General features: G+C 41.5%; 1 protein-coding gene across 6 annotated transcripts in view; it reads left to right on the top strand.

Moving 5' to 3' along the window:
- The window catches only part of GBF1 (golgi brefeldin A resistant guanine nucleotide exchange factor 1), a 254726-nt gene that overhangs the window by 22458 nt on the left and 205029 nt on the right, over positions 1-27239 (top strand). For all 6 annotated transcript variants that reach the window (XM_056530579.1, XM_056530578.1, XM_056530577.1 and 3 more), the window contains exon 3: positions 9696-9762. In XM_056530579.1, coding sequence (XP_056386554.1) covers positions 9696-9762 — 67 coding nt within the window. The remainder of the gene's footprint in view (positions 1-9695; positions 9763-27239) is intronic.

Below are 27239 nucleotides of genomic sequence, written 5' to 3'. Positions count from 1 at the left end.
ACTGGTTTCCTATGAGAAACCAGTGATCAATGATGATCAGTGTGTGCAGTGTATTAGGTCCCTATGGGACCTATAACACTGCAAAAAAAAAGTGGAAAAAAAAGTGAAGAAAGATCATTTAAATCCTCCCCTGAATCACCTCCCTTTTCCAATAAAAAAAAAAAAAAAAGTGTAAATAAAAATAAACATATATGGTATCACCGCATGCGGAAATGTCCGAATTATAAAAATATATCATTAATTAAACCGCTCGGTCAATGGCGTGCGCGCAAAAAAATTCCAAAGTCCAAAATAGTGCATTTTTGGTCACTTTTTATATAATTTAAAATTGAATAAAAAGCGATCAATTAGTCCTATCAATGCAAAAACTTCAGATCACGGCGCAAAAAATGAGCCCTCATACTGCCCCATACACGGAAAAATAAAAAAGTTATAGGGGTCAGAAGATGACAATTTTAAACGTATTAATTTTCCTGCATGTAGTTATGATTTTTTCCAGAAGTCTGACAAAATCAAACCTATATAATAGGGTATCATTTTAATCGGATGGACCTACAGAATAAAGATAAGGTGTCATTTTTACCGAAAAATGTACTACGTAGAAACGGAAGCCCCCAAAAGTTACAAAACTGCGTTTTTTTTCAATTTTGTCGCACAATGATTTTTATTTTTTCGTTTCACCGTAGATTTTTGGGCAAAATGACTGACGTCATTACAAAGTAGAATTGGTGGCGCAAAAAATAAGCAATCATATGGATTTTTAGGTGCAAAATTGAAAGAGTTATGATTTTTTAAAGGCAAGGAGCAAAAAAAGAAAATGCAAAAACGGAAACCCCCCCGGTCCTTAAGGGGTTAAACCGCACGGTCAATGGCGTACGCGCAAAAAAAGCGCATTTTTGGTCACTTTTTATACCATTAAAAAATGAATAAAAAGTGATCAAAAAGTCCGATCAAAACAAAAATCATACCGATAAAAAACGTCAGATCATGGCGCAAAAAATTAGTCCTCATACCGTCCTGTACGTGGAAAAATAAAAGTTATAGGGGTCAGAAGATGACATTTTTAAACGTATACATTTTCCTGCATGTAGTTATGATTTTTTTTCCAGAAGTACGACAATATCCAACCTATATAAGTAGGGTATCATTTTAACCGTATGGACCTATAGAATAATAAGGTGTCATTTTTACCGAAATATGCACTGCGTAGAAACGGAAGCCCCCAAAAGTTACAAAATGGCGTTTTTTCTTCGATTTTGTCGCACAATGATTTTTTTTCCGTTTCGCCGTGCATTTTTGGGTAAAATGACTGTCACTGCAAAGTAGAATTGGCGACGCAAAAAGTAAGCCATAATATGGATTTTTAGGTGGACAATTGAAAGGGTTATGATTTTTAAAAGGTAAGGAGGAAAAAAATGAAAGTGCAAAAACTGAAAAACCCTGAGTCCTTAAGGGGTTAAATTGGCACTGTCAGATACAAAAACTTTTGATATGTTGTAAAGCAACCAATAGGTTTTGCAATTGCTTTCATTAGAAAATTTTCAGAATTTCATACTGAAAAAGCCAGTCAAACTGCCGCCCTGCCTGCTTGGACACATACTAGTCCTGCTGTGTCCATGCATCATCACCTATGTCATGGACACACTTCCTTGATTGACAGCTTTGAGTGCAGGGCTCACAGCTGGAGGAAAAATCCTCCCACTGACAGCTTGTGTCCCGCTACTGTCAGTGAGGACAAGCTGGGAGTTGTAGTCTTGCTAATGGTAGGGGAGATGTGAGCAGACAGCATACTGAGGGAGGGGGTGGAGACCTGCACAGTGAGGCCACGCCCCCTCCCTTTGAGAGGAATTCAGACTAGTGAGCAAAATAAGTGTAATAAAAAAAATTAAAGGTGCTAGACACATAAAAATTAGATATTAGGTACTCAGTGATATATAAAAAAAAAAATATTTTTTTTTTTGTTGGGTCTGATGGGTACGCTTTAAGGTGAAATAGGCTGGGTCCTGAACATGCGCAGCTAATGTGCGTCTTGTTGACCTCACAGAGTTCGATTACTCGCACCCCCCAATACAGCTCTATGGGAGAGGTGGGGATGCACGAACGCCGGGGATCTCCTTTTTAAATATGGATTTGCAGATCAGTTGTGATCATCCCGTTAAAGCATATCAACAATACCCAATAGTTTTTATTTACCTTTTTTTTGTTTATATTTTTTACTTCCAATAGGGGATGTCACAGTGCAATTGTCTTGTTGCTTCTATAATGCTTTAAGATACTAAATATAACAGTCAGTAGTAACCTGGCAGGTAGTCTTTTAAGCCATATTTTTGATGCTGTCTTAGGCATATTGCCACGGCAGACCTGGGGGTCATTTATTAGGCCCCAGATAGCTGTACAATAAGGGCACCTTTTATTTAATTCACGCTGCACTAGTGCATGCGATGGAGAACTAAATGCAGAACCTGGACTTGCCAGTTTTAACAGTGGCAAGTCAAGATGAGGCCTATAATGATCAGTGGATAACGAGCACTGTTGGTTATGCCTTGTGTTTGTGATTCACTAAATACAGGCTGCACCTGAACTAGCCACTGTTTTAAATTGACAAGTTCCACCTGAAGTTCACAACTGCATTCGCTAGCTGGGGCTACTGGCATATTAGGGAAGGGCACCCTGAGGCTATGTTTACATGCAAGAATTTTTGCATGGAATGCCGCATGAATTTATAGCCGATACACCCTAATGGGATTCCACTGTCCCATTCACACAGCAAAATTTCTGCGCCAGGAATTCCATTGAAGTGAATGGGCAATTTAATTTCTGGAGAATTTTAATGCAAAATTCTGTGCAGAGATCCCTAAGGGTGGCTTCACACTGGTGAGCTACCCGCTGAGGAAATTTTGCAGCAAACCCTATTGAGATGATTGGAACCGATTTGCGGATTTTTGGCTGCAGGAAACCTGTAGCAGGAAACTTGTGGGTGACCTGCCCGTGTGAGCATACCCTTAAAAGTGTAGTTCAGGATTAGAAAGACAGAGCTGATTGCTTAACCTCTTCAGGACCCAGGGCATATGGATACGCCCTCACACCCTGCCCCTTAAGGACCCACGGCGTAGCCATACGTCCATCACGTCCGCGATCTGCGGCGATTCCGGGTATTCGGGTCACTTGTGACCCGATGACCCGGAAAAGGAAGGTGATCAGCGGTGTACAATACACCGCCAATCACCTCCAGTTGCTGGGGAGCGGTGACAATACTGTCACCGCCCCAGCAACGCTGCTATTGGCCAGCGATCGTTGGCCAATAGCAGTGCAGCAGAGGAGGGGTTAACGGTCCCCTCATGCAGCTCTGCACGCTCGCTGAATTCAGTCAGCGGGCAGAGCTGTGTGAAGAGGACCGGGATCCCCCCCTCGGAGTGCCGGAGCCCCCTCAGAAAGAAGAGCCCCTAGATCAGGGTCAGCTTGTTGCAGGGAAAGGTAGGGTAAAACAAAAGTGAAAGTAAAAAAAAAAAGTAACCCCCGACCCCCTAATAGGTCCCCAGGGGTCCACCGTCACCTGATCCGTGTGACCCCGGGCCCTACACCAAGCACCACACACTACATACTTCCCTGCCCCCCCGCGCACACCCCCTCCACCGTCCCACCCCCGCCACCATAGAAAAAAGGCGATGGCCCGCCGGGCATTTTTGGCAGCCGAGGCTTACGCTTTTTTAGCCTCAGACTCCGAATCTGCCAGTGAGGACGAGGAAGATCTGATTTTTTTTGTGTTCTTCCTCTCCCTCCTCATCATCTAGTAGTGATGATGAGTCCCCCGTACGGCAGCGGAGACGCCGCTAGGCGAGGCCACGCACCCCCCAAGAGAGTGACCCAGTGGCCGACACTAGTACGGGTGGCAATGCCGCTCGTAATAGGAGTCCGGCCCCCCAGACAAGTGCACCGGAGCCCCTTCCGGTGACCCTGTCTGGAGCCCCCCAGAGGGTTATCAGCCACGGATTCCTGAGTATGTTGGCGACTCAGGAATCCGGATTGACCATGCTGGCTTCACTGATCTGGACTTTTTAAAGTTTTTTTTTTTTCCAGTGACAGCCTGGTCAATCTAATGGTGGAGCAAACGAACTTGTATGCCCAGCAGTGATTCGTTTTTGGCCAGGTCCAATGAATGGTACGCCATTGATGCAGCGGAAATGAGGACATTTTGGGGCCTCTCGCTGCATATGGGCCTGGTCAAAAAACCAAGTGTCTGTCATTACTGGAGCGGGGACGTCCTCTATCAGACCCCGCTTTACAGTATAGTGATGACACTGAAGCGGTACGAGGTGATTCGGAAATGCCTGCATTATGCAGGGGCTTCCTAAATGCGACATGCCCCCCGAGCAAAATTTGCTCTCAAAAAGCCAAATATTACTCCTTCTCTTCTGAGCATTGTAGTTCGCCCATAGTACACTTCAGGTCAACTTATGAGGTACCGCCATACTCAGAAGAGATGGGGTTACAAATTTTGGGGGGTCTTTTCTGCTATTAACCCTTGCAAAAATGTGAAATTTGAAGGGAAACACACATTTTAGTGGAAATTATTTTTTTTTTTTTTTACATATGCAAAAGTTGTGAAACACCTGTGGGGTATTAAGGCTCACTTAATTCCTTGTTACATTCCTTAACCCCTTCAGGACGGAGCCCATTTTGGCCTTAAGGACCGGACCGTTTTTTGCACATCTGACCACTGTCACTTTAAACATTAATAACTCTGGAATGCTTTTAGTTATCATTCTGATTCCGAGATTTTTTTTTCGTGACATATTCTACTTTAACATAGTGGTAAATTTTTGTCGATACTTGCATCCTTTCTTGGTGAAAAATCCGTAAATTTGATGAAAAATTTGAAAATTTAGCATTTTTCTAACTTTGAAGCTTTCTGCTTGTAAGGAAAATGGATATTCCGAATACATTTTTTTTTGGTTCACATATACAATATGCCTACTTTATATTTGCATCATAAAATTGATGAGTTTTTACTTTTGGAAGACACCAGAGGGCTTCAACGGTCAGCAGCAATTTTCCGATTTTTCACCAAATTTTCAAACTCAGTATTTTTCAGGGACCAGTTCAGGTTTGAAGTGGATTTGAAGGGTCTTCATATTAGAAATACCCCATAAATGACCCCATTATAAAAACTACACCCCCCAAAGTAGTCAAAATGACATTCAGTCAGCGTTTTAACCCTTTAGGTGTTTCACACGAATAGCAGCAAAGTGAAGGAGAAAATTCACAATCTTCATTTTTTACACTCACATGTTCTTGTAGACCCAATTTTTGAATTTTTACAAGGGGTAAAAGGACAAAATTTTTACTTGTATTTGTAGCCCAATTTCTCTCGAGTAAGCACATACCTCATATGTCTATGTAAAGTGTTCGGCGGGCGCAGTAGAGGGCTCAGAAGGGAAGGAGCGACAAGGGGATTTTGGAGAGTACGTTTTTCTGAAATGGTTTTTGGGGGGCATGTTACCTTTAGGAAGCCCTTATGGTGCCAGAACAGCAAAAAAAAAACACATGGCATACCATTTTGGAAACTAGACCCCTCGGGGAATGTAACATGGGATAAAGTGAACCTTAATACCCCACAGGTGTTTCACGACTTTTGCAAATGTAAAAAAAAAAAAAAAAAATTTTACCTAAAATGCTTGTTTTCCCCAAAAATTTTTATTTTTAAAAAGGGTAATAGCAGAAAATACCCCTAAAAATTTGAAGCCCAATTTCTCCCGATTCAGAAAACACCCCATATGGGGGTAAAAAGTGCTCTGCTGGCGCACTACAGGTCTCAGAAGAGAAGGAGTCACATTTGGCTTTTTGAACGCAAATTTTGCTCTGGGGGCATGCCGCATTTAGGAAGCCCCTATGGTGCCAGGATAGCAAAAAAACCCCACATGGCATACCATTTTGGAAACTAGACCCCTCGGCGAACGTAACAAGGGGTTAAGTGAACCTTTATACCCCACAGGTGTTTCACGACTTTTGCATATGTAAAAAATTTTTTTTTTTTTTTTTACCTAAAATGCTTGTTTTCCCAAAAATTTTACATTTTTAAAAAGGGTAAAAGCAGAAAATACCCCCCAAAATTTGTAACACAATTTCTCCCGAGTAGGGCGATACCCCATATGTGACCCTAAACTGTTGCCTTGAAATACGACAGGGCTCCAAAGTGAGAGCGCCATGCGCATTTGAGGCCTAATTTAGGGATTGCATAGGGGTGGACATAGGGGTATTCTACGCCAGTGATTCCCAAACAGGGTGCCTCCAGCTGTTGCAAAACTCCCAGCATGCCTGGACAGTCAACGGCTGTCCGACAATACTGGGAGTTGTTTTGCAACAGCTGGAGGCTCCGTTCTGGAAACAGTGGTGTACCAGACGTTTTTCATTTTTATTGGGGAGGGGAGGGGGGCTGTGTAGGGGTATGTGTTTATGTAGTGTTTTTTACTTTTTATTTTATTTTTTGTGGTAGTGTAGTGTTTTTAGGGTACAGTCGCACGGGCGGGGGGTTCACAGTAGTTTCTCGCTGGCAATTTGAGCTGCAGCAGAAAGTTTGCGGCAGCTCAAATTTGCAGCCAGATACTTACTGTAATCCTCCGCCCATGTGAGTGTACCCTGTACGTTCACATTGGGGGGGGGGACATCCAGCTGTTGCATAACTACAACTCCCAGCATGCCCGTTGGCTGTCGGTGACTGCTGAGAGTTGCAGTTTTGCAACAACTGTAGGCACACTGGTTATGTATCACTGAGTTTGTGACCTAACTCAGTGTTTCACAACCAGTGTGCCTCCAGCTGTTGCAAAACTACAACTCCCAGCATGTACGGTGCATGGTGTACGGTGACTGCTGAGAGTTGTAGTTTGCAACAGCTGGAGGCACACCGGTCGTGAAACACTGAGTTAGGTAAAAAAAAACTGAGTTTTACAACCAGTGTGCCTTCAGCTGTTGCAAAACTACAACTCTCAGCAGTCACCGACAGCCAACGGGCATGCTGGGAGTTGTAGTTATGCAACCAGCAGATGCACCACTACAACTCCCAGCATGCACTTTAGCTGTTTGTGCAAGCTGGGAGTTGTAGTTATACAACAGCTGAAGGTACACTTTTCCATAGAAAGAATGTGCCTCCAGCTGTTGCAAAACCATAAGTCCCAGCATGCCCATAAGGGAATGCTGGGAGTTGTGGTGGTCTGCCTCCTGCTGTTGCATAACTACAGCTCCCAGCATGCCCTTTTTGCATGCTGGGAGCTGTTGCTAAGCAACAGCAGGAGGCTGTCACTCACCTCCAACGATCCAGACGCTGCAGGTCAGTCCCGCCGCCGCAGCTGCTCCTGGGGCCCCGATCCCAACAGGGGCGCCGGGGATCGGGGTCCCCAGCACCGGGGGTCGTCTTCCCGCACCCGCTCACGTCCTCCAGAAGAGGGGCGGAGCGGGTGCGGGAGTGACACCCGCAGCAGGCGCCCTGATTGGTCGGCCGGTAATCCGGTCGACGAATCAGGGCGATCGTGAGGTGGCACCAGTGCCACCTCACCCCTGCAGGCTCTGGCTGTTCGGGGCCGTCAGAGACGGCCCCGAACAGCCAGTAATTCCGGGTCACCGGGTCACCGGAGACCCGATTGACCCGGAATCGCCGCAGATCGCTGGACTGAATTGTCCAGCGATCTGCGGCGATCGCCGACATGGGGGGGCATAATGACCCCCCTGGGCGATATGCCGGGATGCCTGCTGAACGATTTCAGCAGGCATCCGGCTCCGGTCCCCAACCGGCAAGCGGTGGGGGCCGGAATTCCCACGGGCGTATGGATACGCCCTCGGTCCTTAAGGACTCGGGATTCAGGGCGTATCCATACGCCCTATGTCCTGAAAGGTTAAGGGGTCTAGTTTCCAAAATGGTATGCCATGTGTTTTTTTTTTTTTTTGCTGTTCTGGCACCATTCGGGCTTCCTAAATGCAACATGCCCCCCAAAAACCATTTCAGAAAAACGTACTCTCCAAAATCCCCTTGTTGCTCCTTCCATTCTGAGCCCTCTACTGCGCCCGCCGAACAATTTATAGACATATTAGGTATATGCTTACTCGAGAGAAATTGGGCTACAAATATAAGTATACATTTTCTCCTTTTACCCCTTGTAAAAATTCAAAAATTGTGTCTACAAGAACATGCGAGTGTAAAAAATGAAGATTGTGAATTTTCTCCTTCACTTTGCTGCTATTCCTGTGAAACACCTAAAGGGTTAAAATGCTGACTGAATGTCATTTTGAATACTTTGGGGGTGCAGTTTTTATAATGGGGTCATTTATGGGGTATTTCTAATATGAAGACCCTTCAAATCCACTTCAAACCTGAACTGGTTCCTGAAAAATAGTGAGTTTGAAAATTTTGTGGAAAATTGGAAAATTGCTGCTGAACTTTGAAGCCCTCTGGTGTCTTCCAAAAGTAAAAACTCATTAATTTTATGATGCAAACATAAAGTAGACATATTGTATATGTGAATAAAACATTTTTTTTATTTGGAATATCCATTTTCCTTTACAAGCAGAGAGCTTCAAAGTTAGAAAAATGCAACATTTTTAAATTTTCCATCAAATTTTGGGATTTTTCACCATGAAAGGATGCAATTCACCACAAAATTTTTACCACTATGCTAAAGTAGAATATGTCACGAAAAAACAATCTCTGAATTAGAATGATAACTAAAAGCATTCCAGAGTTATTAATGTTTAAAGTGACAGTGGTCAGATGTTCAAAAAATGGCTGGGTCCTAAGGTGTAAAATGGCCTGGTCCTTAAGTGGTTAAAAAAACAAAACAAAAAAAAAAAACATTAACACACCTGTCCTTTTTGTGGTATTGCAGCTCAGTTCCATTGAAGTGAACGGAGCCGAGCTATAATACCACCACCACCTGAGGACAGGTGTGTTGCGGATTTTGGAAGAAATTAGCTCTGTTTTTCTATTGCTAGACAACCCCTTTTTATTGTGATCGCATATTGCAGGGATTTGTCACCAATTTGATTGGGTCTTTTTGTTTGAAATCCCTACCCCTAAGGCTGCATGTCCTTCTAATAGATTTTTTTTTCACCTGGACAGCGGCCCTCCTGGCTAGATAGTTGTATACGGAACAGTAGCCATTCACATAGTGCTAATCCATGGGCAAATCTGTACGCCTTGGATTTCTTCCACAAATACTCAATTGGATTTTTCCAACTGAAAGATCACCTTTGTGAACACAATCTGATGTTAGACTTTTCTCAGCATGCTGAAGTATCCAAGCTCGGACAGGCACAGGCCCTATTCATTTCAATGGCACAGTAGTGGTTTTCTGCAAGTTTTGGCTTGGACTGAGAAGTATGGTTTGCAGCACTTTTTATTCTGAGACTAAACGGATACTTAGTTACGTAGGCACTAGCTATGTTTGGGCAATTGAAATTAATGGGGACCGTGTCTTTCCAAGCATGGATACATTGGCTAGCCACTTTGACAGCTTTGCAGCACAAATCATGGGGTGAACCACGCCTTACAAAAATGCAGATCCTGTTTTTTGACTATAATAGTCAGTGCCAGGATGCAAAACCTTGTGTAAACAGAGCTTTATTTCGACATTCCTATGATTGTTTATTTTGTCTTCACTCATTATATAAAATTGGTTGCCTTTTTAATACTTTCTACTTCACTCTAGGATGAAGAGCAGGACCCCTTGCTGCACAGTTTTAGCCAGCTTAAAGACATACTGAATAATATAAAACGTGAGTATTTCGGTCACTTATTGGTTGTGTTGCTCATTTAACAATATATTGCCTTTCTTATTGTAGTTTCATTTCCTAATGTAACATATGAATATACCTGGATGCCACTGCGTAGTAAGTGTGCCACAAGTCATAAAATGGCATTTGTTGTCCATAGGCCTCAGTGTTAATGGAAAACTGTCACCCGTTCACCAATAATGCCGGGTTATAGTGTGGGTGAACAGACCAGTGCATGGTTTCGAACCGATATACGAACCTACATTCCGGCACCCGGTCCCTCTGAAGTTCGGCTTCTTCCAGTGCTGAATTGCGTGCTGGAGGCGGGCCCGCCGGCTGGATTTGAATATTCATGGGCGCTTATCACGTGAGCACTCAGTAGGCACGAACACTCACGTGACCAGCACCCATGAATATTCAAATCCAGCCGACAGGCCTGCCTCCAGCACGCAATTCAGCGCTGGAAGAAGCCGAACTTCAGAGGGACCGGGCGCCGGCATGAAGGTACGTTTATTGGTCTGAAACCCCACACTGGTCTCCTTTTTTTTCCCCCTTATATGCAGTTGCAAGAAAAAGTATGTGAACCCTTTGTCATTATATGGATTTCTGCACAAATTGGTCATAAAATGGGATCTGATCTTCATCTATGTCACAATAATAGACAATCACAGTCTGCTTAAACTAATAAAACACAGAATAAAATCTTACCATGTTTTTATTGAACACACCATGTAAACATTCTCAGTGCAGTTGGAAAAAGTATGTGAACCCCTAGACTAATGACATCTCCAAGAGATAATTGGAGTGAGGTGTCATCCAACTGGAGTCCAATCAATGAGATGAGATTGGAGGTGTTGGTTACAGCTGCCCTGCCCAATAAAAAACACCCGCCAGTTCTGGGTTTGCTTTTCACAAGAAGCATTGTCTGATGTGAATGATGCCTCGTACAAAAGAGCTCTCAGAAGACCTACGATTAAGAATTGTCGACTTGCATAAATCTGAAAAGGGTTATAAAAGTATCTTCAAAAGCCTTGCTGTTCATCAGTAAGACAAATTGTCTTTAAATGGAGAACGTTCAGCACTGCTGCTACTCTTCCCTAGGAGTGGCTTTCCTGTAAAGATGACTGCAAGAGCACAGCACAGACTGCTCAATGTGGTGAAGAAGAATCCTAGAGTGTCTGCTAAAGACTTACAAAAGTCTCTGGCATATGCTAACATCCCTGTTCGCAAATCTGTGATACGTAAAACAGAATACCACAGAGGAAGCCATTGGAATACATTGCTGCATGTTTACAGTTTGCACGTTCTTAGTACCCAGATGCATAACTTTATATTTATCCACATTGAACCTCATTTGCCAAGTGGATGCCCAGACACTTAGTCTATCCAAATCATCTTGTAACCTATACACATCCTCTATAGACTGTACCGTGCTACAAAGCTTGGTGTCATCTGCAAAGATAGAAACAGAGCTGTTAATACCATCCTCTATATCATTGATAAATAAATTAAACAACAGCGGGCCCAGTACTGAACCTTGGGGTACACCACTAATAACCGGGGACCAATCAGAGTACGAATCATTGACCACCACTCTCTGGGTACGATCCATGAGCCAGTGTTCAATCCGGTTACAGTGATTGGTGTGTGTTTAGCTGTGCTGTTGGGTAAGCAGCAGTATCTTTTATGTTTTAATAATGATGCTGCTTACCCAACACCACAGATTAAATGTATTCAATTAGGAATCTGAATTACTTGGTAATAAAAATGTCCATGGGCAGACAAGGCGGTGTTTCTGGAAAAGAAGCCTTTTTTTCTCTTATCCTTTTTTACTTAATGCATAGTGTGTTGTGTAGAAGCCAAAACTGTCATATTAAAGTGTGTATTGTGTGATCATAATCATAGTGCCAGTCTTTTTCTGTTTCTTCTACAAGTCCTACGAGAATAATACAGATTTCCAGTAGCAGGTGGGCTTAGAAAGGTCAGAGTATTCCTTGTGGCATTTGCACCTGCTCTACTGCCATGTGGAAACGAGAACTGATCTGGCAATGGGCTTTTGTGATATTGCTGCGTAAATTTAGCTTTGTTTTACTTTGTGCTTTGCAAACAGGGCCGCACAAGGTGTTGATATATAAACACCATGTTCACAAATTTAATTTTTTTTCTTTTGCACCACACTGTATCTATAAAGCTGCATCGAACACTTGCTGGAAGTTTTACTGTACCCTCTGTATTCTTTTTTTTTTTTTTTTTTTACTGTACACCTTTTTTTTGCCGCTTGAGCAGTAAAATTCCACAGTGGAGTAATTTCATGGCCTCCTTCACACACAATCAAGTTTTTTTCTTAAGATATTTTTGGTGGCTATTTTATTTTTATTTCTTTAATTGATTTTTATTCTAAAAGTTTGTCTGTACAGAAATGAACACCATAACACAGAGCAAGTTGTGTTTTTAAAAAGTTACTGACCCTAAGGATGCCACAGAACAAAATGCTGTAGTCTGCTTCATTTTCGCTCAATAGACTTTAATGTAATATCTGGCTACACACAACAACCTACAATAAAAAAAATATTTTACAAAAAAAAAGGCATTGTGTTAAACCAGTCTAAGGATACATGCACACTACATTTTGTATCCCTGCCTGACCAGTGCTGTACCCTATTCATTTCAATAAGCCGATTAGAGTCAGCTAGTGACATCGGGCTGCTCATTTTAAGACCATATCCGGCTTTTGACCCAGACTGAAAACCACAGGAGACCACAGTTCTCAGTCAGTCAAAAGCCACATATGATCAGAAAATGAACCGATCAGAGTCACCAGCTTACTCTGTGCTACTTTGAAATGTTCCCACCAGATCTGGCTGCTGGATATACAAGATGTTGTGTGCATGCACCCTAAGCTGTACTTTTGAAAATTAATAATAATTTTGTAACCTAGCATGTGATAGCATTCACGTCATGATTTTGGGATGTGGTAGCCGGATTCACGGCCATTTTTGACTATCAGTTTTTGTTGCTGGACTGAAAACTGTGGTCTGATGCAGTTTTTCTGGCTACAAAAACTGATACGGTTCAAAAAGGAGTCGACTGGTGTCACTAGCGGACTCCCTCCAGCTCGATGAAATGAATGAGATACGGCATCAGCCAGTTTTTTAATTGTCTCGCCGGATCTAGCTGCTGAATGCTCTAATCGTGGTGTGAATGCACCCTAAGCCTTCTACTCATAGAGCAGCCCGTGTGTTCATGGTGCAAGTCCTGGGTGAACCTAAACTGGAACATTTTCTGTGAGCTAAACATTTCCCAAAACTGTAAGAGAAAACCCAAAATCCAGTTTACAAAAGGAGGCTGGAAACAGTGCTTTGCTGTATTTTATTTGTTCCTTACTTTTCCTGAACAAAACCATTTGCATTTAAAAACTGTTTTCCTCGGTAACAGCTGCATGTCTTATATTAGCAGCCATTAGTAAGTGTATTTTCCCTTTCTTCTATAGACTTACTATGATAACCTATTAATAAAGGGGCTATCTAGGAATAGAAAAACAGTTGATTTAATCAAAAAACAGCATCTCACCTGTCTTCAGGTTGTCTGTGGTATTTAGGAAGTGAATGGGGCTGACTTGTTATACTGCACACAACATGAGGACAGGTGTGGAGCTGTTTTTGAATGAAATCGTCTGTTTTCTATTCGTGGATAACCCCCTTTTAATGAGTTTAAATAATTTCACCCATTATTCTAAGGCTTTGTCACATGTTCTACTTTCTAAAGATTCCACTGTATTCTATATGAATGCAATTTCGGATCTTGATCTGATTATCTCTCTCCCACCCATTGCATGGTGCATATTTGATCAGGTGTAGCAAGAACAGCCACAGTCAAACTGTGCCCTTTAGAATTGTCAATATTATCCTTCTTTCTGTTTTCTCTCCTTGGGGCTTTTCGGGTTGTTTTATAATTTTGGGATTCTCTTCAGCGTCTGTAATACATTTTGTTCATTATTTAACCAAAAGCCTGCATAATGAGTACAGAGCAGCAATGTAAATGTTAGGTGTTGTTCCAATGGATTACTTGCCTGTTCTATTAGTACTCCCTATTGTGTTAACTCTTATTGTGCTCCCTGTTTTTCCAGTTAAATTTATAAGAAGTAATTAATGTAACTTCTTACAATCGGTGACAATGTGCTTCTAATGCAGTAAACTCTGGGATTGGTTGAATTTTTTTTTTTCCATATGTCTGTCAACAAAATAAAAATCATCCAGTGTATTTCTGTATAGGCAGATGTATTACTCCAGCCATTTAACAAGTGGCACAGAATAGCTGCAAACAAAATAATGTTTTGGCTGCAGTTACCACCGGTGATGCCCCCAATAAAATGCAAGTTCATTTAATCTCCTGTTGTTGCTTTTCTATATACAGAGAAACAAGGACCAAGATAACCAGGAATATAATCTTTTGGTGTGTGTGTGTGTGTGTATGTGTATACATACGGCGTGATATGTTATATTGTGATGAAAATTGCAGAGGGTTCAAAATGCTCTGTCTGTTTGCATATTTTATGGTCAACTAGCAGAGTACCCGGCTTTGCCAGGTCTTCCTACCTAAATCTTGTGGAAGTGTAAAAGCAACCATGATGTCTCCTTTCTAAATAAATATTCTCTGCACCTTGCAGGCTATTTAAAAGTCCTGGGCAATCTCTGCAGCCCAAAAGACAGGAGATGTAGCAGAGGTCCTAAAGAATTACATGGGACTTAAGAGAAAAAACAACCTTTTACTTACCTCCCAGCGTTTCCACTGTGCCTCCGGTGTTTTGTGCCTGTCCCCGGCTGCAATCCTCTTCTTCTCAGAAAGGGTGACGTCAGGGCCCAGAGTGTCGTACTTCCCCTGAGGCAACCACTGGCCGAGGCCGGACATCGCTATTTACCTATTTCATGCTACACCTTAACGTGGGCACAATTGTAATATATCATTGTTAGGTGATAGAACTAACTTGAACCACCGTGGTACTGTCTTTCTTTCCAGAAAATTTGCTGTCCAATTATCCAAACCTTATTCTGTAATTAGTTTTTTTTTTCTGCTTCATCTGGATAAAGATTTAAAATTCAATTAAATTATGCTTATTTGGGGCTTGTTTTATGAAGCCAGAATGTTTAGCCATTAAGAGTACTGAAGTGAAAAGTAATTTATCCCCTATCCCCAGTATTCCCGCTCAATCTCCTAAACAGGCCCGACTCTCTGAGAGGAGCTGACCCCTGTACGCACCCCATTCATTCTTAATGGGATCGCCAAAGAGACCTGAGTGCTGTACTCGGGCATCTCCGGCACTCCCGTATAAATGTGATCATGTTTTCTTAAGTATTAAATCATATATACTGGCTAGTTTAATGGGCTCATTTGGCCCCCGCAAAGTGGTCAAGGTGGTCCGATGAGCGGGGAGGTCCCTGATTCACTAATGCTATCTAATGATTGCATATAAAAGTCCCTATGGTGAACGGTTAAATAAAACTATTAAAACATAATGTTTATTATCCCACACTGCTGTATATGGCAAAAACATAAAATGAATCACATGTCAAAAATGCTTTTTTGGTCATATCATTTAAAAAAAAATAAAAAAAAAATCAACAAGTCCCATCTTGAAGTGTACAATACACAAGTCCTGGGGATATGTGATGCTGTAACCCATATGCCATCATGAGACTAAATCTGAGGTATCAAACATAGATCCATTCTAAACTGTAAGAGGCAAACCTGTTAGAAGTAATCATACACTGGAGAACATCAAGTTCAATAAAGCCATAGAAAATAAAGGGGTACTCCGGTGGAAAACTTTTTTTTTTTTTTTAAATCAACTGGTGCCAGAAAGTTACAGATTTGTTAATTACTTCTATCAAAAAATGTTTAATCCTTACAGTACTTATTAGCGATTGTATACTATAGAGGAAATTCCTTTCTTTTGGGGTTTCTTTTCTGTCACGACCACAGTGCTCCCTGCTGACACCTCTGTCCATTTTAGGAACTGTCCAGAGCAGCATATGTTTGCTATGGGGATTTTTTCCTGCTCTGGACAGTTCCTAAAATGGACAGAGGTGTCAGCAGAGAGCACTGTGGTAATGGCAGAAAAGAAACCTAAAAAGAAAAGAATTTCCTCTGTATAATAAAGCTGCTAATAATTACTGGAAGGATAAACATTTTTAATAGAAGTGATTTACAAATCTGTTTTAACTTTTTGACACCAGTTAATTAAAAGTTTTCCACCAGAGTACCCCTTTTAAAATGTATTTTTATTAATACATATTAAAATTACATCATATTATGCACAAGAAGCAGATAGTTCAGTTGCCCATGCATCGCAGAGGGTGAAGAGTATCTAAAATAAATAGACTCTATGGCCCTGATTTACTAAGAGTGTTGTGTAGGTTTCTTTGTGGGTTTTAATTCCCTACAATTTATTTTCCACGTTATTTACTAAGGTTTCCCTACATTTTCCACTTTCCCTACATTTTGCTTTTTGTTTTTTTACACATGTTCTGATCGGTCTGGTTTTCCTCAGCTCAAATCCACCACATTTTTTTGTGGAAACCTTAGTAAATATGTTGGGTTTTTGTGAAAATGTTGGGAACACGCCCCTTTTCAGAGACCACGCCCCCTTTTCCCTGCAGCCATGCCCCCTTTTCGGGTTTTCTTAGCAAAATGGAGAGTCAGTCGGGTTTTTTCAATTCTGGCGCAAAATCTGACGCAGACAGAATTTCTGGCACAATGCAACGGAGTCTGGCGCACAACCTGACAAAACATGTTGGGTTTGCAATAGTAAATGAGGGCCTATATGTACAAAATGTGTATAATGGGACAATTCAGTACAACATGGAGTGTGCTCTATAGACAATTCAATACATAAAGGGATTATCAAGAATATCCGTGCATAGCAATATATAAAGTGCATTACACTTAATATATTGAACTGTTTATAGTGCACAATCCATTTTGTAGGGAATTGTCCCACTATATACATTTTGTGTGTCTGTATAAGTGTGTGTGTGTGTGTGTGTGTGTGTGTGTGTGTATGTATATATGTAATATATATTATACGGGATCAGTATTTTCCTCAGGGAGAGGACGCCACTTCTGGCGTAGGACGGAGATTTAAGTAGGCCATTTAGCACTCCGCGGGCTTCTGGGTACAAAAATATGCAAATTAGCTCACCACACCACCTACACAGGTAGTGCATAGGCGGTGTGGTGAGCTAATTTGCATATTTTTGTGTGTATGTGTGTATATATATATATATATATATATATATATATGTGTATAAATTATCCTCAATAATTTATATTAGTACAGCATCACAGAGGGTGAACAGTATCTATCTGCTTCATTGTGCATAATATGATGTAATTTGAATATGTATTAATAAAAATAATTTTCATAATACCATTATATGCACATTTGTAATACACCGTACATTGGTTAAAAAATGTGTATATTTTTGGGTGAAAAAAATGCTGCGGAGTCCAAATACAGGCAGTGAGGGCAGGACAAGCAAGGCTCTGTGTAGACTCCTGGCTTGTTAATTATCCTGTTGTGTGAGCCAGGAGCATGTTGCAGAGCCTCATTGCCCGGAGCCCTGCTTGTCCTCAGTGTCCGGAGTTTTTGTCTAACAGGTACACTTAAACAAAATGATACAGATAAAAACTACAGATTATGGCGCAAAAAATATGCCCTCGTAAAGCCCCGTATACAGAAAAATAATGTTATAGGAGTCAGAAAAGTAGATTTTTGACTTACTGATTTTGTGAATAAAAAAAGTGACTTTATTTTTATTTTATTTTTTAAGTACAATAATTGAAAAAAACATATAAATTGGGTGTCTTTTTAATTCCATTAGCCTACAGACAGAAAAGAACATGTTACTTTTACCATGAAGTCCCCTCCGTGGTCGTTAAAGGGGTACTCCGGCGGAAACTTTTTTTTTTTTTTTAAATCAACTGGTGATTAAACAGTTAAACAGATTTGTAAATTAATTCTATTAAAAAATCTTAATCCTTCCAGTACTTATTAGCTGCTGAATACTACAGAGGAAATGGTTTTCTTTTTGGAACACAGAGCTCTCTGCTGACCTCATGACCACAGTGCTCTCTGCTGATATCTCTGTCCATTTTAGGAACTGTCCAGAGCAGCATATGTTTGCTATGGGGATTTTCTCCTACTCTGGACAGTTCTTAAAATGGACAGAGATGTCAGCAGAGAGCACTGTGGTCATGATGTCAGCAGAGAGCTCTGTGTTCCAAAAAGAAAACCATTTCCTCTGTAGTATTCAGCAGCTAATAAGTACTGGAAGGATTAAGATTTTTTAATAGAAGTAATTTACAAATCTCGATATTATATATCAATATTATTATATATTTGTCTCTGCTGAAGAAAGGACCGAGAAGGTCCTGAAATGCATCCAGAGCCCCTTACATTTAATACTGAGACCACCAGTAATCTTCATAAAGATCCAGCCATAACGCTGTGCTGTGTAAAACAGTCACCTGTTTTAAAAGACAATCAGCCGGCATTTAACCTTTACCTGTGCCAAAGGACAATCAGCTCTGCTTGCAGCCTTAAAGCGTGCCCTCGCTGCCACTAGAACGCCGCCACCACCTGCAGAGGACCCTCCTTGCAAGCACTGCAGACACCATATCCGGAGCCCACTTGTACCCGCATCACCAGTATAGGAGACGGCCGAGTCTCCAGTGGTACCCGCTCATACCACCGAGAGCCGGAACATCGCTAACAGAGGATATTGCAGCGCAGAGCAAGAACCTGTGGTCCCGAGGTGGTGAGCATACAGTATCATATACTGCTACAAATAATTGCATATACAAATACAGGATCTGCTGTGGCCTGAGTATTGTTGTGACATTGTCGGCTGCAGAATACTATTATCTATAGAAGTCTGACGGTTGCCATTGGTTACATCACATTGATGGGCAGTTGCTATTGGTTATGACCTTTTCCAACAAATTGACAAAGTGATTTTCTACAGTGACATTTTATTAATCGGAACACTTTTGGCACTTGTTCTATATGATTTATATGGACAATTAATTGACTTTTGGAGCTGATTTTTTATGAATTTAAAGTTTAATATATTTTATTGTGAAGTTACTAATTCATTTTACTTATTTTATGGTGGTCACAGTTTAATATTTTACTATCTTTTAGTTATGCAACTGAAATTTTTATACTATTTACAGTTGATGCCGTGTTTTCACAAGGGCCCTTTGTCCTTTGTGACACGGACTCCGCTATTCCATTTATTGTGCATAATACAATTACTAATAAAAGTTATAATATTGACATTAATGTCCTTGACCTTGAGCCCTAATATTTTTCTTTAAATTACATTGTATATAATCAACACTGTGGGTATAGGTGTCTATATTGGGTAGCCCAGGTCGATTTGGTAGTCAGACTGACAAGAGCCTCTCCAAATCTTTGCTAATTTACAAATCTAAAAAATACACAATGTAGCCCGGACCTTCTAGGTGAGTAAATGAAAATAGATATACGTGGATCGTGCTTCAATAATAATCAATATTTATTATAAAATATTAATAAAATTAGGCACTTCTCACAGGGCCCTTGTGAGAAGAACATACATATTAAAAGGCAACCTAACAATATATTTAGGCATATAGTAGTTAAAACTATAATCCTGGCATAGGATAATAAAATAGCAGAGTAAGATCTGTACCAAACAAATATGTTAAAGAGTTGCTCTTCTGGGTATTTAGGGTAGATATGTCCCTTTTAGATACAGTAGCAAACAGTCTGTAATATTAGAAATTGTTACCGGTCTGTAAATGGTAACTCAGGCGATGGGTGTTGTTCCCGCAATGGCTGAGTGTCCGTGGTGCGCACAGTCCTCTGTGGGGCGCTTCCAATCGTGAGCCTGGTCCAGTATGATTGAGCGCAGTGGCAGTCGCTAACGGCTGAGGCGCTGGCAGGCGCCGAAGATCGCAATGATGCCCGGGGACTGCTGGAGCTGGCGTGCGCTGGAGTTGGTTTTCCTCACCGCTTTACTGGTTGGTAAACAGGACCGTATACTGGAAGGCTGGAAGTTCACCTCGTGTTAACGGCGTCTGACGTCAGCTGTAGTCAGAGCCGGGATGGCTGCATCGGGATGGTTACACCGGAATGGATCTGAGCTGCTGGACCGGATAGGTAGCAGAGTAAGAGCGCTGATAATGGTACAGTTCATAAAAGATAACCGGCCTTGAGGTTTGGGCACAGTTCTAAGAGGGTAATACTATGCCAGTAGATGTGCATAAACGACTAGACGCGTTTCAGGGTTGTATAATATAACCCTTTCCTCAGTAGTCATAATAGTTGCCATGAATCATCGGTTATTTTATATAGGCACAGATCCCACCCCTTAACACATTGATAGATAATAATAAAAAACATAAATGGATTCAATGGATCGGTTCACTTAGAGAGCAATACTAGGTATAAAGTCATGTGTGAATTCTGTTGGAAAAGTATAACAATGCGTTTTCCCAAAACAAATGTATTTTTTAAAATAAAGAGAGATAATAGAAATAAAAATAAAAATAAATCACAGACAGCGTATTGGAAATAGATAAAAAAGGATGAAATAAAATAAAATAAAACAAAAAATAATAATAAAAATAAAATAAATAAAAATACAAAAATAAAATAAAAATAATAGTACTAATAGAAATGAAAGAAAAAAATGAAAATGAAAATAAAAATAATGAAATAAACACAGGGAAGAAATAAAAAAATAAAAATAAAAAATAAAAATAATAATAATTAATAATAAAAATAATAAAAAAACATATGATCAGACTTGATGATATTTAATTCTGATCATATATTTATTTATTTTTTTATTTAAAAAATTTTTTTTTTTATTAATTATAATTTTTTATTTTTATAATTTTTTTTTATTTTTTTATATATATATTTATTTCTTCCCTGTGTTTATTTCATTATTATTTTTATTATTTTTATTTATTTTTTTATTTTCTATTAGTACTATTTTTATTTTATTTTTGTATTTTTATTTATTTTATTTTATCCTTTTTTATCTATCTATTTCCAATACGCTGTCTGTGATTTATTTTTATTTTTTATTTCTATTATCTCTCTTTATTTTAAAAAATACATTTGTTTTGGGAAAACGCATTGTTATACTTTTCCAACAGAATTCACACATGACTTTATACCTAGTATTGCTCTCTAAGTGAACCGATCCATTGAATCCATTTATGTTTTTTATTATCTATCAATGTGTTAAGGGGTGGGATCTGTGCCTATATAAAATAACCGATGATTCATGGCAACTATTATGACTACTGAGGAAAGGGTTATATTATACAACCCTGAAACGCGTCTAGTCATTTATGCACATCTACTGGCATAGTATTACCCTCGAAGAACTGTGCCCAAACCTCAAGGCAGGTTATCTTTTATGAACTGTACCATTATCAGCGCTCTTACTCTGCTACCTATCCGGTCCAGCAGCTCAGATCCATTCCGGTGTAACCATCCCGGTGCAGCCATCCCGGCTCTGACTACAGCTGACGTCAGACGCCGTTAACACGAGGTGAACTTCCAGCCTTCCAGTATACGGTCCTGTTTACCAACCAGTAAAGCGGTGAGGAATACCAACTCCAGCGCACGCCAGCGCCAGCAGTCCCCGGGCATCATTGCGATCTTCGGCGCCTGCCAGCGCCTCAGCCGTTAGTGACTGCCACCGCGCTCAATCATACTGGACCAGGCTCACGATTGGAAGCGCCCCACAGAGGACTGTGCGCACCAGATCTTACTCTGCTATTTTATTATCCTATGCCAGGATTATAGTTTTAACTACTATATGCCTAAATATATTGTTAGGTTGCCTTTTAACCCCTTAAGGACACATGACGTTCTCATACGTCTCCATTTCCGAGTCCTTAAGGACACATGACGTATGAGAACGTCATGTGTTTTACCGGCCCCCCGCAACCATCTGGAGCGGAGCCGGTCCCCGATGCCTGCTGAAATCGTTCAGCAGGCATCGGGGCATATCGCCCAGGGGGGTCATTATGACCCCCCATGTCGGCGATGGCCGCAGATCGCTGGACAATTCAGTCCAGCGATCTGCGGCGGATTCCGGGTCAATCGGGTCTCCGGTGACCCGGAACTATTGGCTGATCGGGGCCGTCAGAGACGGCCCCGAACAGCCAGAGCCAGCAGGGGTGAGGTGGCACTGGTGCCACCTCACGATCGCCCTGATTCGTCGGCCGGATTACCGGCCGACCAATCAGGGCGCCTGCTGCGGGTGTCACTCCCGCAACCCGCTCCGCCCCTCTTCCGGAGGACGTGAGCGGGTGCGGGACGTGCACCCCGGGTGCTGGGGACCCCGATCCCTGGCGCCCCTGTTGGGATCGGGGCCCCAGGAGCAGCGGCGGCGGCGGAGACGACGAGGGACTGACCTGTGCTGCTGGATCGTTGGAGGTGAGTGACAGCCTCCTGCTGTTGCTTAGCAACAGCTCCCAGCATGCAAAAAGGGCATGCTGGGAGCTGTAGTTATGCAACAGCAGGAGGCAGACCACCACAACTCCCAGCATGCCCTTATGGGCATGCTGGGACTTGTAGTTTTGCAACAGCTGGAGGCACATTTTTTCTATGTATGTGTACCTTCAGCTGTTGTGTAACTACAACTCCCAGCTTGCACAATCAGCTAAAGTGCATGCTGGGAGTTGTAGTGGTGCATCTGGTGGTTGCATAACTACAACTCCCAGCATGCCCTTTGGCTGTCGGTGACTGCTGAGAGTTGTAGTTTTGCAACAGCTGAAGGCACACTGAGTTAAGTAGCAAACCAGTGTGTCTCCAGCTGTTGCATAACTACAATCCCCAGCATCCCCAGCCAAAGTAGTATGCCTCCAGCTGTTGCATAACTACAACACCCAGCATGCCCTTCCGCTGTCCGTACATGCTGGGGGTTGTAGCTTTTGCAACAGCTGAAGGCACACTGGTTGCAAAACACTGAGTTTGTTACCAAACTCGGTGTTTCACAACCAGTGTGCCTCCAGCTGTTGCAAAACTACAACTCCCAGCATGCACTGATAGACCGTACATGCTGGGAGTTGTAGTTTTGCAACAGCTGGATGTCCCCCCCCCCCCCCCCCCAATGTGAATGTACAGGGTACACTCACATGGGCGGAGGATTACAGTAAGTATCCGGCTGCAAGTTTGAGGTGCGGCAAAATTTCTGCCGCAGCTCAAACTGCCAGCGAGAAACTACTGTAAACCCCCGGCCCGTGTGACTGTACCCTAAAAACAATACACTACACTAACACACAATAAAATAAAAAGTAAAAAACACTACATATACACATACCCCTACACAGCCCCCCCTCCCCAATAAAAATGAAAAACGTCTGGTACGCCACTGTTTCCAAAACGGAGCCTCCAGCGGTTGCAAAACTACAACTCCCAGCATGCACTGATAGACCATACATGCTGGGAGTTGTAGTTTTGCAACAGCTGGATGTTCCCCCCCAATGTGAACGTACAGGGTACACTCACATGGGCGGAGGATTACAGTAAGTATCCGGCTGCAAGTTTGAGCTGCGTCAAATTTTCTGCCGTAGCTCAAACTGCCAGCGAGAAACTACGCCACTGTTTCCAAAACGGAGCCTCCAGCTGTTGCAAAACAACTACTCCCAGTATTGCCAGATAGCCGTTGACTGTCCAGGCATGCTGGGAGTTTTACAACAGCTGGAGGCACCCTGTTTGGGAATCACTGGCGTAGAATACCCCTATGTCCACACCTATGCAAGTCCCTAATTTAGGCCTCAAATGCGCATGGCGCTCTCACTTTGGAGCCCTGTCGTATTTCAAGGCAACAGTTTAGGGTCACATATGGGGTATCGCCGTACTCGGGAGAAATTGGGCTTCAAATTTTGGGGGGTATTTTCTGCTATTACCCTTTTAAAAAATGTAAAATTTTTGGGAAACCAAGCATTTTAGGTAAAAAAAATATATATTTTTTTACATATGCAAAAGTCGTGAAACACCTGTAGGGTATTAAGGTTCACATTACCCCTTGTTACGTTCCCTGAGGGGTCTAGTTTCCAAAATGGTATGCCATGTGTTTTTTTTTTTGCTGTTCTGGCACCATAGGGGCTTCCTAAATGCGGCATGCCCCCAGAGCAAAATTTGCTTTCAAAAAGCCAAATGTTACTCCTTCTCTTCTGAGACCTGTAGTGCGCCAGCAGAGCACTTTTCACCCCCATATGGGGTGTTTTCTGAATCGGGAGAAATTGGGCTTCAAATTTTGGGGGGTATTTTCCGCTATTACCCTTTTTAAAAATGTAAACATTTTGGGAAAACAAGCATTTTAGGTAAAAAAAAATTTTTTTTTTTACATATGCAAAAGTTGTGAAACACCTGTAGGGCATTAAGGTTCACGTTACCCCTTGTTACGTTCCCCGAGGGGTCTAGTTTCCAAAATGGTATGCCATGTGGGTTTTTTTTGCTGTTCTGGCACCATAGGGGCTTCCTAAATGCGGCATGCCCCCAGAGCAAAATTTGCTTTCAAAAAGCCAAATGTGACTCCTTCTCTTCTGAGACCTGTAGTGCGCCAGCAGAGAACTTTTCACCCCCATGCAAGGTGTTTTCTGTATCGGGAGAAATTGGGCTTCAAATTTTGGGGGGTATTTTCTGCTATTACCCTTTTTAAAAATGTAAAATTTTGGGGAAACCAAGCATTTTAGGTAAAAAAAATAAATATTTTTTTTACATATGCAAAAGTCGTGAATCACCTGTGGGGTATTAAGGTTCACTTTACCCCTTGTTACGTTCCCTGAGGGGTCTAGTTTCCAAAATGGTATGCCATGTGTTTTTTTTGCTGTCCTGGCACCATAGGGGCTTCCTAAATGCGGCATGCCCCCCAAAAACCATTTGTCGCTCCTTCCCTTCTGAGCCCTCTACTGCGCCCGCCGAACAATTAACATAGACATATGAGGTATGTCCTTACTCGAGAGAAATTGGGTTTCAAATACAAGTAAAAATTTTCTCCTTTTTATCCCTTGCAAAAATTCAAAAATTGGGTCTACAAGAACATGCGAGTGTAAAAAATGAAGATTTTGAATTTTCTCCTTCACTTTGCTGCTATTCCTGTGAAACACCTAAAGGGTTAATATACTTACTGAATGTTTTTTTGAATACTTTAGGGGGTGTAGTTTTTATAATGGGGTCATTTGTGGGGTATTTCTAATATGAAGACCCTTCAAATCCACTTCAAAACTGAACTGGTCCCTGAAAAATAGTGAGTTTGAAAATTTTGTGAAAAATGTCAAAATTGCTGCTGAACTTTGAAGCCCTCTGGTGTCTTCCAAAAGTAAAAACTCATAAATTTTATGATGCAAACATAAAGTAGACATATTGTATATGTGAACCCAACAAAAATATATTTTGAATATCCATTTTCCTTACAAGCAGAGAGCTTCAAAGTTAGAAAAATGCAAAATTTTCATTTTTTTCATCAAAATTTGGGATTTTTCACCAAGAAAGGATGCAAGTTACCATAAAATTTTACCACTAAGTTAAAGTAGAATATGTCACGAAAAAACAATCTCGGAATCAGAATGATAACTAAAAGCATCCCAGAGTTATTAATGTTTAAAGTGACAGTGGTCAGAATTGCAAAAAACGCTCCGGTCCTTAAGGTATAAAATGGCTCGGTCCTTAAGGGGTTAATATGTATGTTCTTCTCACAAGGTCCCTGTGAGAAGTGCCTAATTTTATTCATATTTTATAATAAATATTGCTTATTATTGAAGCACGATCCACGTATATCTATTTTCATTTACTCACCTAGAAGGTCCGGGCTACATTGTGTATTTTTTGGTTTTCCCTTTTCTAGCAATTAAGGTATAGTTGCTTGCCCAGTTTGACCTCGGTGCGTATTAGTTGTGAGCTGCACATGCCTAATATAATTTTCTAATTTACAAATCTGTTTAACTTTCTGGCACCAGTTGATAAAAAAAAAAAAAAAAAATTATAAGTTTTCCACGGGAGTACCCCTTTAAGGCGTTAAGACTAGGGCTGCACAATTTGGGGAAAATGTGTGATTATGGAGGTAAATATTGAGATTTCGATATGTGATTGCAATATGATAAACAAGTAAAATCCCACCCTCATATCCAATCCCCTTATTTCATAAAGTTACCCCCACCCACCCACACACACAACTTAATTTCATGTACTATGACTGAACATAAAATGGAAGGGATTGGATATGAAACAGGGAAAAATTATTCTTATTCCTCCTCCGCATTTCATGTGCCTGGCTAGTCTGCACACTCTCCGGCTTTGTTGCATTGCTCTATGGCGCAACTCAGCTGTGTGGAAAGAAGCACTAGGCAGTGGCGTAGCTATAGAGGTCGCAAAGGTCACAACCGCCCCCCTGCCATTACACTATATGCACTACTGCAGGGCAGCTGACAGGATGACCCTCCGGCATTGTCCGAGGGCTCAGGCCTGAGCGGGAGGCCCATCGCTGCCTGCCCTTTTCTTTACCTTGTTTTCATGCTGGCCCGGCCCCTTTCAGTCAGCGCCAGACTGGAAAGGTCAGGGTCTGCTTAGAGCAGACCGTGCCCCGTGCAGATACGCATTCCTGCTCCAAGCCCCTGACGCACCCTCGCCTCCGACCCCACTAGCTTCTTTCATCCCTGGCAGTACTCTGAGTCCGTGGCCTCGCATTCTCGGTACCCTACGAAATTTTATTAAAAAAGGTATCTCCATCACTTTTTTTTGGATTTTGAAAAAAGAATAAAAACTGCCTGCAAAAACGCGTTTTTTATTTTTTACTCCCACAGACATCTATGGGAGAAAAAAAAGCAATGATTTCAGGGTAAAAACGCCATAGGCTCAACATGCTGTGACTTTGCAAAATTGCCAAAAAGCTAAAAAAGTGAAAAAAATGCCAAAAGGATAAAAAAATTAAAAAGTAAAACTGAAAAAAGCAAAGGGGAGAAAGAATTTAGCAATTTCTCATTGATTTACAGCTAACATCTGTACGCAGCGGTTTTTTCAATGAAAAAAAAAAAGTCGAAACTTTAGCCTTACCATTTTCCATTTTTGTTGCAGTTCACACACAGGTTTCTAATTGCATTCATTTCTTATACAATAAATGTTATATAACCATTTTCCGTTTTTATTGCAGTTCAAACACAGATTTCAAATTGCATTCAGCATTATGCAGTTTTGTTGCAATTCTGTGTGTGAATTGCAACAAAACTGCATAAGGGTATGTTCACACTGCGGAATCCCGCAAGTAAAAGTCCACACAGTGAACATTACCATCAGTGTGAATGGCTCTTCCGCGAGACCCGTTCACACTGCGGACAATTCCGCCGCTGAAATTGTTCCGCGCAAAGAAAGAACATGTTCATTCTTTGCGCCGAAGTCTGCAGGCGCATAG

This window comes from Hyla sarda, chromosome 7 (genome assembly GCF_029499605.1).
Source record: "Hyla sarda isolate aHylSar1 chromosome 7, aHylSar1.hap1, whole genome shotgun sequence".
NCBI lineage: Eukaryota > Metazoa > Chordata > Amphibia > Anura > Hylidae > Hyla > Hyla sarda.
Note: the sequence above shows the minus strand (reverse complement) of the source record. Positions and strands in the feature narration are given on the sequence as shown.